This window comes from Centrocercus urophasianus, unplaced genomic scaffold (genome assembly GCF_019232065.1).
Source record: "Centrocercus urophasianus isolate 14NV4802_14NV808 unplaced genomic scaffold, USGS_Curo_1.0 seq_12, whole genome shotgun sequence".
Taxonomy (NCBI): domain Eukaryota; kingdom Metazoa; phylum Chordata; class Aves; order Galliformes; family Phasianidae; genus Centrocercus; species Centrocercus urophasianus.
In genome coordinates this window covers 43,577,368-43,592,321 of record NW_024884364.1, presented here as the reverse complement: position 1 = coordinate 43,592,321, position 14,954 = coordinate 43,577,368, and the positions used below count along the sequence as shown (strand labels likewise).

Here is a 14,954-nt window from a genome sequence, read left to right as displayed (position 1 = left end):
AGTGAACACCTCCATCTCACCTGTTTGGCCTATGTGAAATACTTACATCTGTTCAGCTTGCAAAAGATAGACCGAGCAGATGGGACCCAAAAGTCTTGTTACTGAAAGAAGCAAGAGCCGCATCTTTCACTCAGACCTGAAAGTTACATATTGCTATGTTCCCTGACTCCAAGAAATGTCATTGGCATCACATCACAAACTGGGAAGCAGTCAGGTCCTTTCTTGCAAATCTTCAGATGCACATGATGCTTAGCTACAGCAAAAGTAATGCCCATTCACTTCTGGGAAGTAATTTACTTTAAGTTCTGCACGTCTTTAAGTGTTAATCACAAAAGTAAATCTTAACACAATCAGGACTCTGGTCCTTATTAGATCTAACATGGTTAAGAAGCAACTAAACAAAATTTTGGTAATCTAAGAAATTAGTATAAAACTAAAATCAAAAGAAAATGAATATAGTTAAGAAAAGGAAAGCCTGAAGGAGGGGGTAAAGAAACAGAAGCTAATGATGTGACACTACGTCAATCTAAACTTACTAATGGAATGAGTCATTGCCTTTGAGACACCAATTAGATAACGGCCTACATTGCACAAAGATCTTGAGAAATCACAGAAATCTTGGTAATCTTTGACTGAGCATTTTACAAACAGCTGCTTCACGGGGGTACAAAACGCCAACCAGGTTATAACAAACTTCTTGTTACAAACTTGTCCTCCGGCACAGTTACAACTTCAATGAAACACTTCCTTTTCACTCACTGTGAGTATGCAGGCAGTGTGGCTCTTTGCCAGTTACATTCTATGCAGATACAAAATCAGATCTTTCCAAAGACTCACTGCTATAACACAGCTATTTTAACAGAGCAGAGAACCCTACTAACTGGGTAATTTTTACATAGGAAGGACAAAGGAGGACAAAGGAACTTCTAGAAAAAAATCCACTTGTGATACTACCACCAGCAATTAAAGCTGCCTGGTGTTGTCAGTGCTTTTTCTTTCTTTGTGTCAATAGTACATGCTAAATATTCACCTTCCACAGGCTGGTTGGCTGGAAGGTCTATAAAAAGCACACCAGTAAACTTCTAAATCTGCATGAAAGCTAGGGAGAGCTGCAGATTCTCACCATCTCCATAAACAGACAAAAATGACCAATAGAGAAAGACTTTCTAAAATACAGAAGACAAAATGTTAGACATGTTACATCGACTTTTTGCAATGACGCTACTCTAAAAACAGGGAAGCAGTGATACTTACCACATGGCAAAGAGTTGTCCTTTTCTACTGTCTTATTAAACATCCAATCCTCCTTTCTCCAGCGTACAATACTACCATCTCTGCAGTGCTTGCCAAGATTTATATTTGCTTTATCCCACATTCTGAACATGTACAGCTCCCCAGTCATACCCTGATTAGGTGATGTAGCTGTACCTGGCAGTTTTGAGCAGCCAAGTAAGAACTGCCCTTTTCCAGGGAGAGACATATTTCTAATTAGTTTTTCATTTAGTCTTTTTTTTCCATTTATGAATAGCTTCACTTCCTTATCTTCACTTTTCCACTGGGTACATATTTGGTGCCAGATGTTTTCCTGAAGCATCGCCACTGTTGTATTTATCTGATTTCCAAACAACCAGATCCTCAAGTTACCACGATCTCCGCTAAGTCCAAGGTCATGCTTATTTGCAGAGGGATTGCTGTTAGTTGTCTCTTGGTTGTATACATACGCTATCCAGGGACTATTGGAAGAATTGAGCTTGAGGTGCACACAGACAGTGAATTCTTTCAAAGAAAGCAGAGAAATTCTTGGTGACATAATCCAAGGTTCTTCACATTCAGTCTTAAAGACCGCTTTATATAGTCCTAGGAAATCCTCCTGATCTAAATAAAGAAAAGGTGATTTGCAAAATTACTTCTTTAAAACAATCATCTACATCAATGTTATACTTTCATATATTACTACACGAATTTACTCCTATGAATTTACCCAGGAGTTTTCAAACCAACACATTACCAAAAAACTTTGATTCTTCCTATTTTGTTTGTTTGGGTGGGAGGGAGGGAGGACCAGCATATTTGGAGGCAGGTAATCAATCCTAGCTAATCAAGAAGGCTTCGACACAAAACTCATGTGCAACATAAAGAATGAACACATAGCTCCCCAACATAACGCTCAACCTACAAGTGGGAGAAAAAAAAGAGAATCAGGTTCTGGTCCCTATTCCGAAGGTATTTTGCAATTACAGTAGTGGATAAAATATAGACAGAGTTAGAAGAGACTGTAATCCTTACTGCCATACTTACGTTCTGCATCTCTGAACAGGGTTAGGCTTCTTCATTTTATTTTTTTCAAACAAACAAAAACTCTAATATTCTTAAATCTTTCACTGTATATTGGTTCAGCTTTATCAGGAAAGGTAGAAAACAGCCATACTCCAGAAGACAGTGAGTTTGGGTAACTTTCAGGAAACATGGTTTGGAGTTACTGACTAAATTTAAACCCATCTCGCCCCTATACAATGTTCTCTACCAGGACATTTACTTGCAGAGATAACTGATCTATGAATCTTACATTTACTTAGGCACAGAAATGGCAGCCTGGAGTTTAACTGGGATGTAAACATAATTTTAGATGCAAACAATAAATTTACTGGTAAAAGCAAGATTTTAGACTACATCAACACAAGTAAAACAAGCAGGGTCATAGAATGCCTCAAACAGTAGAACTCGACCATAATTATTAAGTTCTTGCAGACGTCTCAATTCTTCCTCTGTCCCACCGGTACAGGCTTTTGTGGCTGTAGATGTAGGCACTCCAAAGTGGAGACTGCATCTTAAAAAAGCACATTCCAATCGTGCGATCATTATCAAGATTGCCAGCTCTATGATGCACCCACTCAACATCAACAAAAATAAACCCAAACAAAAATAACTCTCATGGGCCAAGTAATGGAGCCGTGGAAAAAGGAAATAGCCTAGTAAATGCTCAGAAAGTGCAAGAGGATGCTAGAATGATAGATTTTGGAAGGCATTACTTTGTCAATATACACAGAGCTTTTATGTACCCTATAGAAAAAGTGATTAACCATGATTGATCAGGGTTGGACAGCAGAAAAAAATTGGTCAGTATACAAATCATGTTTTTTCATTAGTTTCCCTATCAAAAGACAAATTTTGAGGTAACTTGATTCCACCTTTTCTTTTCAAGGTACATCACAGTCATTGTCCTAGCTAGCTGTCAGGATCACAGCCAGCTCTTTGATCATCAGGGATGACACAGGGATTTGCTCAAATATTGTGCCTCTTGGCCACAGAGATGTCAGACTGCTTTTTCAATAGGAACAAATAAAACACAGGAAGAACTTCCTACTGTGGCAACTGTGGTACACAGAATCACAGAATGGCCAGGGTTGGAAGGGACCTCAAGGATCATGAATCTCCAACCCCCCATCACAGGCAGGGCCACCAACCTCCACATTTAATTCTAGACCAGGCTGCCCAGGGCCCCATCCAACCTGGCCTTGAACACCTACAGGGATGGGGCATCCACAGCCTCTCTGGGCAGCCTGTTCCAGCACCTCACCACTCTCTCTGTAAAGAACTTCCCCCTGACATCCAACCTAAATCTACCTTCCTTCAACTTAAAACCATTTCCCCTTGTCCTGCTGTTATCTACCCTTTCAAAGAGTTGATTCCCCTCCTGTTTGTAGGCTCCCTTTAGGTACTGCAAGGCTGCAATGAGGTCACCCCGCTGCCTTCTTTTCTCCAGGCTGAACAAGCCCAGCTCCCTCAGCCTGTCTTCATAGGGGAGGTGCTCCAGTCCCCTGATCATCTTTGTGGCTCTCCTCTGGACCCTCTCCAACAGCTCTCTGTCTTTCTTGGACTGGGGGCTCCAGATCTAGACACAGTACTCCAGAGTAGAGGGGGAAAATTTAGTACAGGCTACCAGAAAATGTTTAAAACACATTTATTAATCAGTTTTCACGTAAACTCACTGATAACTGTTCTTGTTGCTTACTACAGCTTTGAAACTCCCCTTGTAATAGTACTAATTAGCAGAATCCAACCTCAAATCATTCCTGAAGTTCAGCATCTATCACAAAGGTACTAAACAAGGCTACCAAGCAAAGAAACCTGAACAGACTCAGGGTTCAGGCCAAATTGCATGAAATTCCTAATTAGCAGCCAATGGATTTTCACAGTTTGACACTGTAGATGTAGAACAGTCCTAACAGCAATCAACAGAATTACTGCTCCACCTAAAGCATGAATTCACTCATCCAGTTTGGCCATTTGTCACAGTGCATATGCAAAATCTAGCATACTTAGCTAAGAATTGACTTACTAAACAAAATGGATAGGCAGATACGGTTATATGTCAACACTTGTAACACAGGCTCTTCTAAAGAAAAATAATTGCTCAAGTCTTTCACTATTAAATAGGAATTACGCTGAAGGTTTTGAAAGATCGGATGAAGATGCTATTCTTCACAGACAGTATGCCAGCAATATGCTTGCATGACTTACATGCCCTCCCAAATTCCTGTAAGGAATCTTGAGCCTACAGAGATGGCCATAGTGGCTGGTAAAGGAAGTCAAGACAAAGACTTAAAACATGAAGTCACTATTAATTATCCAGGATCCCTTTATATTTGAAGAGTTAGAAGCCCATTTCTGAGCAGAAATGTTAATTAAAGCTTGCAGTAGACAATTTTGGAAACGAACAAATTCTGACAGAGGTTTGATTTCATGTTAGGCATTAAACTAGGGGTTGTTATTGTTATTAATTTATAACAGTGAATTAATTATAGGGCTGCAAAATTATAGTACATTCTTTATAGATGCTTGACACTATAAAGCCACTGAGTTAGAAATTAATTATCAACATTATCTTAGCTAGGCCTGTTATATATGTAGGTGGATGCAATATAAGCAGATGCTAACATTACTTCAAAGCCCTGGAAATTCAGTCAATCATCATTTATTTTCTCTAGAAAATAGTGTGCTGCAGCCCACTCTTGTTCACAGAACCGAGAAGCTGGAACTGGCTGTTCTCTGACTGGGTCATTCTGAGCTTACAGCTAGTTCCTTCGAATACAGATAATACAAACTACATTTGGAAACCTGGCCATTGAATATATTTTTTCTTACCACAGCACAGAAAACACAGCATAGGAGAAAGAATGCTCCAAACATATGCAGTGTAAGAAAACTAAGCAAAAATCACAAGTTGGAGTCAAGAAAACTCCATCCAGTAGAAACTGGGGACTAACTTCTGAGTGGCATTTGCTATATTCAAGCACTTCACCTCTTTCAGAAATGCAAGTTGTTCCTTTTTAACATATTCACATCACTAGATGAAAGTGTTGAAACTAGATGTAGTGCTAAAACAAAAAACATTCATGTAAACGTGTTCTATCAAGCAGTGGAAGAAGTCCTGAAATGTATGTATGAAATGTTCTGTGATTCTGTGATTTTAAATCTCCACGTATTCCATCTAGAGCTAATAGCTAATCTTTATAAAAAGTTTAAAATAAGCTTTCTATATGTAGACTGCTTGATTCTTCTGAATGTCCTGAAATTCTGAAGCTAACATCTGCTTTCTCCTTTTCAGTCACAGTTATATTTAGATAGATGGGGATAAACTCTTCCACATCATGCAGCATCCGCATCCTACATGTTGAAAAGAACACAGATAATTCTTATCCATTCATATTTCCTGGAAAGCATCTTAACTGAAGAAAGAACTGAGCAGAGATGATGCTGACAATGCCAACAGCCTACCAAAAGAAACACTACCAACAAAATACTGTGGAACCAGAAATTGACTCTTGCAACAGTTTATGTCATCTTGAAGGATTACTGACACTTGCAAGTTGTATATAGGTGAAAGAAAAAAATCCTTCTTTGCTTGCATTCTCAAAACTCTAGATATAGCTGAAATGTCCCTGGCAAAATATTTGTAGGACATCTGTCCATATTTTGGGCTGTTCCTTTTGCTTTTCAATCTACCTAAGGTTAAAACTTGATCATTTTAGCAACAGTTTTGTAACTTGAACTTCAAACTCTGTCTCAATAAAAGGTTCATTTTACAAAAATCACTACATTTGGAAAATCGGAATTAGTCTATTCTATCAACAAATAAAACCACCTTGCTAGTACAATGTCATTAAAAAGGCGTTTTTATTAAGTGTGTTTGGTCTGCAAAAAACTCTCATCTTCTGGAGTACAACAACACGCTACAGCACATGCAGGAGCTTCTAAAAACAACCATTTTGTACATGGCAAAAAAAACCTGAATTTTTTTTTTTAAAACTATTTCATGCACAACACTAGCATGATTTATTATCAATACAGGAAGCTGTACAAATGACAAGCACTGTTATTTGTATCTGTCGAGGACCAGCATAACAAAACTTGCACCTGTGAGCTTCAAGAACAGTAATGAATGGAACACAAACTTGCTGATCCTACTTTATCTCATATACAAACATCACCAACATTAGTTACTCCGTTTCTACTAGAAATGACAGGAACTTGAAGTTGCTCGATTCTTTTTCATTTACTGCTACAGAAAGAGCATAGACTGTCAAATTCAAATACATAATTTCTGTTAACATATTTTGGATCTTATCTAGTTTTCCCTAGCTGTGCTCAGACCCACAGCCAAAATCAGCTGTTTTGTGTTTATAGGTGTACTAGGTAAAATTAAAAGGATCTTGAAGTGTTTATGTAAGAGCAGTATAAAACATTTAAAGGGAGGTTCTGACAACAGTTACATCTCCAGTTAAAAAAAATAGCAGGATAGCAATGTTTTGTTATTATGTACTTACATTTTCTCCTCATTCACAGCCCAAAAGAAATTACTACTGATGACTTTTTGTGAAAATAAATACTGTGAACTTAGAGCCCATTTAGTATCCAAAATGATTATCAAATGTTTTAGTTCTTGGTAATGAACATTATTCCCTTTGATTTCAAGATGGCAGAAAGTTGCTTGTGAATACAATCAAGAGTCCTATTCATAAAGACTAGTGCTGATCACTGGAATATCAATACTAGACAAATTGGGAAAAACATGTCTTACCTTTGCCTGCTGTAGCCAAGAACAAATGAAGTAGAAGGACTGGGAAAGCAATCCTGAATCTCAATAAAACGTGCTGTATTCTGCCAACACAGCAGTGCTGTCTTCCCCAGGCAACCATTCTAGGACGAAATAAACAAATACATAAATAAGTCATTGTAACTAGAAGAAAAACAAGCGCGCAGATAACTGTGACAAATGATGCTTCCAACCCAGATGCGTGAATTTTTCAGCCCTGTTACACTACTGGTCATGTGCTGTACACAAATGCACTGTGGAGTATTGCCAAGCCACCGATGTGGGAAAAAGCAAATAAGCAAACGTTCATGTTCTCTAATTCTCTAATTGTAAGTCTAAAGACTCACAAATACATCAGATCATCACCACAAGTCCTTGCACAAGTAAAGCTTTAGAAGTTTATAAGGCAAACAAACATGAAAGGCCTCGTAAACAAAACAAAACACACAGGAGTGACAGCCTGGTGAGCTTTTCAAAAAGCTTTGTTAAGCTCAGGCAGTAAATGGGAAGCACTTGTTTGGTCCCCTATTCACAGGTTCTATTAGCTGACATCTAATAGCAGCATTGAGAACCTCTCAAGAATAAACAAGACTTTGATTCCCAATCCTCATCTCATTCTCAAGACAAAAAAGTTACTGCAAACTTCAAAACACAAAATGCAACAAGCCAATGTGCAGAAAGTTCCTAGAGAATGTAATAGAAAACTGATTTCTCCACATCTCTTCCTAGTGATGGTTGCCTCGGGTGAACAGTAGAACATGGTGATGAAAAACAAACATGCTTTCTACTGTAAGATTTAACACCCCCAAGAATTATACACTTTTATAATGAGATCCTTGGGAGGAAAATATATATATATATATATATATATATATATATATATTCTGGATATTTTGCATGCTGAAATAATTGTTAAGCAAAACATTCATGTGCGTTTTGCATGCATTATCTCTTTAATAAAGAACTTTACAGACACATATTTGTTAGCAATTCTGTAACTGACACTTGAAAAAAATGCATAGCAGTAAACTTTACATATTTATTATATGTATCTCCTAGTGTCTGCCTTATGGCAGACCAGAGCATCCTGCACAACCATATAAGTTTAACACAGCCATCACAGATTTGGTATATTTGTACCTGGTTAGCACTGAGAGAAGTTTAGAGTCGTGCTACCTGCAAACTTTCCTATATTTTTGTACATGCTGCAGTAGGTTTTTTTCTTTACAGGAACTGTAAAATGTACACTCCTGAGGGTTATAAATTCTTGCTAAAGTGAGGGCTAACGTAAATTTTTGCCAGCGCTCACATTAATATAAATATTTATTAGAATAAAATGGTTACTATGGGGTGAACCCTCCAAGTAAGTGCTAAGGGAATATACTGGCATACACATAAATCAGTGAAGTTGCTAAGTAATCAACACTTTGGAAATTGATTAAACATGCATGCAAATAAATTATGAACATATAACAGTGTAATAGAGAAAACAAAGGAAAGGCTTTCTAAAAATTAGAACAGCACCATGTTACTGCCAGCCATCATTTCCAACAGTTACACAGTATATGGTATTTCTAGCCGAAATATGGCCATACTGATTGGATTGAAGAAGACTGATCTTGATGATGACACACACAGTTTCCACTTTGCAGATGCTGGATGCATGCTTGAAACCAGAATGCTCTGAGGAAATAACAATCAAACTGTGGCAAGATCATGAATGACAGCTGCATGTAATAAGAAAGATTTTCAGTCAGTAAATTAAGTAATTACGCTAATTATCCCAAGAACTTGATAACAAAAATTGCAGTGCAAAACGCTGGTAGGTTTGAAGTGTTTTTGACTGATAATTTCAAGGATGGCCCACCTACAGTATAACTTCATGGCATTAAAAGAAATGCACATCCAAAACCTCTGTTTCCTTTGCTTACTCACACTTTCCATTCTCATCTCAAATTAGGTCACTCCTAAGCAAAGCTAAGCTGCACATCTATTCCTTCAATTTATGGGGAAATCTCCTTTTGGTGTGGGAAACCATATTCACAGGAATGCAGCAGACAACAAACTAAACTCAAATTCCAGCATTCCTTGCCATTACTACCTAGAAATGAAGAGCTGAAATATGAATGGGACAGAGCCCAAAAATACTTCACAGAACCCACAAGCTTAGCCATTGGTGCTGGTAAGTGTTGAAGCAAACTGCTTGCTCTGCGTCACATAAAAACCTGATTTGGAATGCCTCCAAATTCTCTGCATTCGGTTTCAGGAGAGAGGCAAAGTTTCTTGTTGACAGAATCCAGTCATAACAAGAACTCCACAGCTATTCAGTTACGAATGCAGATTAATGTTCTCAGGGGATGCACTAAAAAACAGAGCAGGAAAGTGAATAAACATACAAAGGGAAATCCCAATGCAATCAGAACTCAGTTAACTTTTTGCAAGACTTTCGAGATATAGGCTAGCTCAGCATTTGTTCCAGCATCTAGTGAAAATTGCAATTAAAAAAAAAACATTAGGTATGCAATATTACTGCTTCTTTCATTTCACAACAATTTTGTTTACATTCTATTAAGGAAAAAGATTCTACTTTCTATATTATCATTATTTCTTAGATAATGACAAATCCGCATTCTTATCATTAATATTAACTAAATTATTTCATGCTATTTTACTAGTTGACGGACAATTCTGATGGAATTGTCTCCTTCCACACAGAGGGACTTTCACTTGCCTAAGTAGCACAGAGTTTTCACAGGAGATGATACCAAAATGTAATAGGTTCATCCAAATAAACACTGTGACAGGGAATCCACTGCAGAAGGGCAGGCAAAAGAGTCTAGTCTTAACCAGCTAAGAGCAGGCAAACAAAATAGTTAAAACCAAGGTCCATAAGTCTTTCACCTTGTTTACTCTACTGTACCCAGCTTTTCACCTCTGAAAGACAAATAGCATTACTTGTAGTTGATGTTTTCCAAGCACTTCAGTGGACTTAGAAGAGCCACAGGAAATTGGGCTTGTGTTGCAAATGCACTTGGAATGCAGAAGAGACAGGATCTGTGCCTCTGCAACCAGCCCCAAGAGTGTCTGCTTGCTGCAGCCCCACGCAACGTGCAGTGGGAGAAGACTGGACTGCGTTCCAAGTGTACACCCACATCAAGATACCTCGCCTATCTTAAGCCACTCCTTGCCTTGTATCACAGAAGATAAATTTTCAATAGACCGAAAGCCATAAAAAAACAAATAAATCTTAAATACAGCAGCCTTTGCTGCACTATACTTCGTTACATCCCCTTTTGAAAATTACATTCAAGTTTCATAGTGCTCGTTGAAAACGTCTGTTTACCGGCAGACACTTTCTTCATCCTTAATTTTAGCCAGAGCTGATTCTCACAGCCAGTGCATGAGCTGTTGGTAACAGAGTTTGCTGGAAATTCTAACTGTAAGCAGTCATTTACTTCTGACCATGCCATCTACTGCTGTGCTTCACACTGTTTTGTTCAAATCACATTTACTCCATCTGTAGACCTTGAGCCTTTCAGAGTCAGATCTTGGATTTTAAGATATATATTTCCAGATTTATGGAACTTGCTGTTGAGGAGGACAGCAGTGATGAATGGTAAGATTCTGGCTGTTGTTTCTGACAGTCTTCATTATTCAAATCTTTACCAATTGAAAAATGACAGTAAAGAGCCAAAGAAACATCATATTGCTCAGGTATGAAAGCCTCTTAGATCTGCCTTGGATTACTTTCAGAAACAGAAAACTGTGGACTTCTTCCATCAACCCCTTCCCAGACTGGAACGAAACTGTAGTAAAGCTTCTATGTTATTTTTAAATTTTGGCTAAAGCAAGTTAGATGTAATAGGGAGGACGCTATGGTGGAAAGTCTTATGTCACTGAATTTTGGCACATATAGCACCTACCAACGTAAGAGTAGAAGCATACCACTGAATTTTAAATGGTCTTCTATGTTTCTTTTTAATGTATTTTTCCAGAAGACAGTAATAGGATTATTACTGTCTGATAATAGCTTGGTTTTCATTAATTCTTTTCCCTATTTATCAAAGGCTGTAGAATCAAGCACACAGCGTTCTAAGAAATCCAATCACTTTAAGTAGAACATCTCTTTTTCTAAAAACTATGACATCAACTAAAGGATCCATCAAATAAGTTCTCCTGACATAAACCTTTACCACTTTCAAAGGTATTTGATCTTTTTCATATTGGCTTACAGAGTGCAGCAAGCCACTTGGCTGGGTATCAGTCCTGCGGAAAAACTTGTAACTCATCAGTTCAGTTCTCAACACAAATAAATGGGAAGAAAAATTCTTGGAGGAACTCATTCTCTTATTTAGTCTCTGCCTAAGACTAATTTTAGTTTGCACAACACTGGCATTCAAGAGATTTTTCAATTTCATTTTACAATAAATATATGTATAAGGCTGCTTAAGTCAAGGACTGCCCTCAGTTATATTTACAGATCACCCTTAGATTTGTGTAAAAGTATAAGCTGATTCACTAACGCAATGGCTGAGTGGTTAAGGGTTTGAAATCCAATGGGGTCTCCCCACACAGGTTCATAATCTGCTTGTCCTCTTCTTCTTCCTTCCCCTTCTCAGGGGTAGGAGTTTCCCCCCTTACTAAACAAGAGGACATTCGTATCATTTCCTTTTGCGACAGATACTGGCATGGGTTGGTTCTCCGGTTCAGATGCAGGGCCTGTTCCTGGGACTGGAGCAGCATAGAGTGTGGTTCAACAGGCCAAGCCTCTGTGCTTTGCAGTGATTTGGGCCTCTCAGGAATTACAGGATGATGGCATACCTTTTTCAAACATTTTACCAGTTGTTTGAGATCCTGAACTTGTTCGGGGGCAAAGTTCCCAAGCACTGGATGTGCCCACTGTTCTAGGTGCATGCCAATATCTTCCCACAGTCCCTGACACCCACAACTATCCAGCCTCCAGGCAGATCTCTGGGTGGTATTCTTAAACAGCTGTTTAACCTTCAACAAAACCTGAAACAGGTTTGGAAGGTGTAGCAATAGGAACATGATGGTTTCAACATCCCAAGGATATTCAAAATTCTCAAGGGGTATTTTTACTAGCCTGGAGGAAAAGAAGAGGGTGAAGAAGTGAGGAAAAGGGTCCTCCCTTTTCTCCCCTAACAGATGGGCACGCTGAGAAGAAAAGGTAAAGACTGTAATTATAGTTTCCAAGACATAGTTCCTAAAGTACGAAGGTGACAGCAATGCTGACTACAAATAGCAGATTAGTCTAATGACTGGCAATTTTATCATATCATAAACTAGTGTTTCACAGCACAGCAAAATGATAACCTTAATCCAGCCTCCAGAGATGGTAAAAAGCACAACAGGACCATATAGAGCATATAAGGGGTTCTATAACACAACTCTGGAAACAAGTACAAGAGCTCTGAGCACAGAAAAAAAATCAACACAGTGATCAGCAGATACTGAAGTAATGGAATGAATCACAGAACTGAGTTGGAAAGAACCGTTAAAGGCCATCTAGTCCAACTCCCATGCAACGAACGGGAATACCTACAGCTCCATCAGGGTGCTCAGAGCCCCATCCAGCCTGACCTTGAGTGTTTCCAGGGATGGGGCATCCATCACCTCTCTGGGCAGTCTGTTCCAGTGCCTCACTACCAGTACTGGAAAAAACTTTTTCATATATCCAATTGAAATCTCCCCTCTTCTAGTTTGAATCCACTTCCCCTTGTCCAGTCACAACAGACCATGTTAAAGAGTCTGTCCCCTTTTTTCCTTTAGATACTGAAAGGTTGTATCACATCTCCTCAGAGCCTTCTCTTTTCCATGCTGAACAAACTAGGCTCTCTCAGTTTGTCCTTTGAGCACCAACAGGACTGTTATGGCTTAACCCATGAGGCAGCTCAGCATCAAACAGTCATTTGCTCCTTTCACTCCCCAATGGGATGAGGGAGAAAACATCGATTTCATCCTAAGCTTTACATATCAGGTCTCTTGGAAGTTTCCACTGGAGCTGCTGAAACTCCCTTGGAAGCTATGGAGCACAATATTTGGTAAAGGCAGGTTGGCTTTGTTTTGGTTTTTTTGTTTGGTCAGTTTGGGATTTTTTTTCCTTTTAAACAAGCACAGACTGTTTTTAATCGACAGCTCAATGGCCAAACATGCAGTTTGTATCAAAGAAATAAAGCTCATCACTTTTGACAGACGGATACACTGAAGCAACCCATCTTCCAGAGCCCTAGTACAGCTCTGGTAATGAATATGACATCAGTACTCTGCACAGTACAAGGAACTACAGTCACTTTGGCACCTCTGTCTTTATATGGGGTTAATATTTTGGGCTCCCCTGTTAAACCATTCTAGTAAATGAGGTTATGCCAGGGCAATGTTTCTGGCCTCTTTTAGCAGTGCACCTCCAGAGGGTACAATGCCTATGGAATGTATGGAGCATGGTAGAAAAGAGAAGACACCATTCCAAAGACAAGCTCCCTGAACTTATTCTAGCACTATTCCTGCTTTCAGCCCTCACATATTAGATCAGAAAATTTGCTTTGCACAAATACACTCCACATGGCCTATTTTGCTGTTGCCATTTCTACAATGAAGTGATTAGCCTTTCTTAGAAATAAACTACTCTAACCACAATGCTAACTTGCTGAGACAGATAAGAAAAAAAAATGCACTTTCAAATTCAAGTTATATGAGTACTTAGACTGTGCTGTGCGTAAGTAATGAAGGAACAAAGTCCCCTAGACTTCAAAACCTGATGTATTATGGTGTATTATCAAAAAGCCATTCAGTCAACTTACAACCATAATTAATTTGGTGCAAGAGAAACAAAGATATTCAAAGTCTGGTTGTGAAGTCAGAAAATAAATGTGGAATTTGGCAACAATCACTATCAGGCATTCCCAGAAGTCTAATAAGTCCAGGAAAAGAGATATAGTAATTTATTCTCTACAGAATATCAAAGAGATCTCCAAGAGAATGTTTAAAACATTAACATGTCACTAAAATGAGCGTGGTTTTGGTAATACGTGCACAGTAACGCTTCCAACAGCAGCACACCCTCGTAGCTCATTTTCCTGCCAGCTTTACTGTTTCTAAATGTCTCACAACTTGTCAAATGTGATAGTTTCTGGCAAACCTGCTGATGTATCTTTTAGGCCTTAAGTTTTCAATGACTCCTTTAAAGAATATCACAAATGAGAACAAACGTAATGCTTCAGTTGTGAGTGCCTGTTCTTTTTTGGCATCTAAGGCATCAAGTGAGGTACTCATGCAAGTTTCTCTAAATTTAATGGAGTTTAAAAGTACTTTAAGTAGCCTGGAGAACTCCATAAACTATTTCTTTTCTGCACATTGCCTCATCTAGTGGAACTGAGTTCCTATAGTTTTCCTTTAAAACAAACAGAAATAAGTACATTGTGTTACAAACTACAGCTCTTCTCTGCAATACAGTGAGTATGCAGTATTTCAGTAGCCAGCAGAACAGAACCTAGAATGGAAGAACAAAATGCACTGATTTAATAAGGTATTAGCTGAAAAACAGCTGGTATATCAAACAATAATGTGATTTCAGGGCTACAATGCTCATACATAAAACAGAAAAGACTGAGGCTGAGGCCTTCAGCTGCCAAATAAATTTCTAAAATCTTGTGTTAGTTCTACTATATACTACCTGCAATGAAACAGCCCTGAAGGTGATGAAAGCAACACAGCATGTGCACCTGTGGTATACAAGGTGCTCAGCTCACAGCTGGAGACAAATCCATGTGACTCATGCAGGGAGGAGGCTAAGATGCCTTTTTTTTTTTTTTTTTTTTTTTTTTTTTTTTTTTTTTTTTTT

The 14,954-nt window shown here is 38.5% G+C and overlaps 1 protein-coding gene across 2 annotated transcripts in view; it reads right to left on the bottom strand.

Moving 5' to 3' along the window:
• Positions 1–14,954, bottom strand: part of ADGRG2 (adhesion G protein-coupled receptor G2) — a 54,239-nt gene that overhangs the window by 36,108 nt on the left and 3,177 nt on the right. For both annotated transcript variants that reach the window (XM_042810856.1, XM_042810857.1), the window contains exons 2-3: positions 7,082–7,200; positions 1,255–1,875 (exon numbers count right to left, since the gene is read on the bottom strand). In XM_042810856.1, the coding sequence (XP_042666790.1) occupies positions 1,255–1,875; positions 7,082–7,199 (739 nt within the window). In that variant the 5' untranslated portion in view covers position 7,200. The remainder of the gene's footprint in view (positions 1–1,254; positions 1,876–7,081; positions 7,201–14,954) is intronic.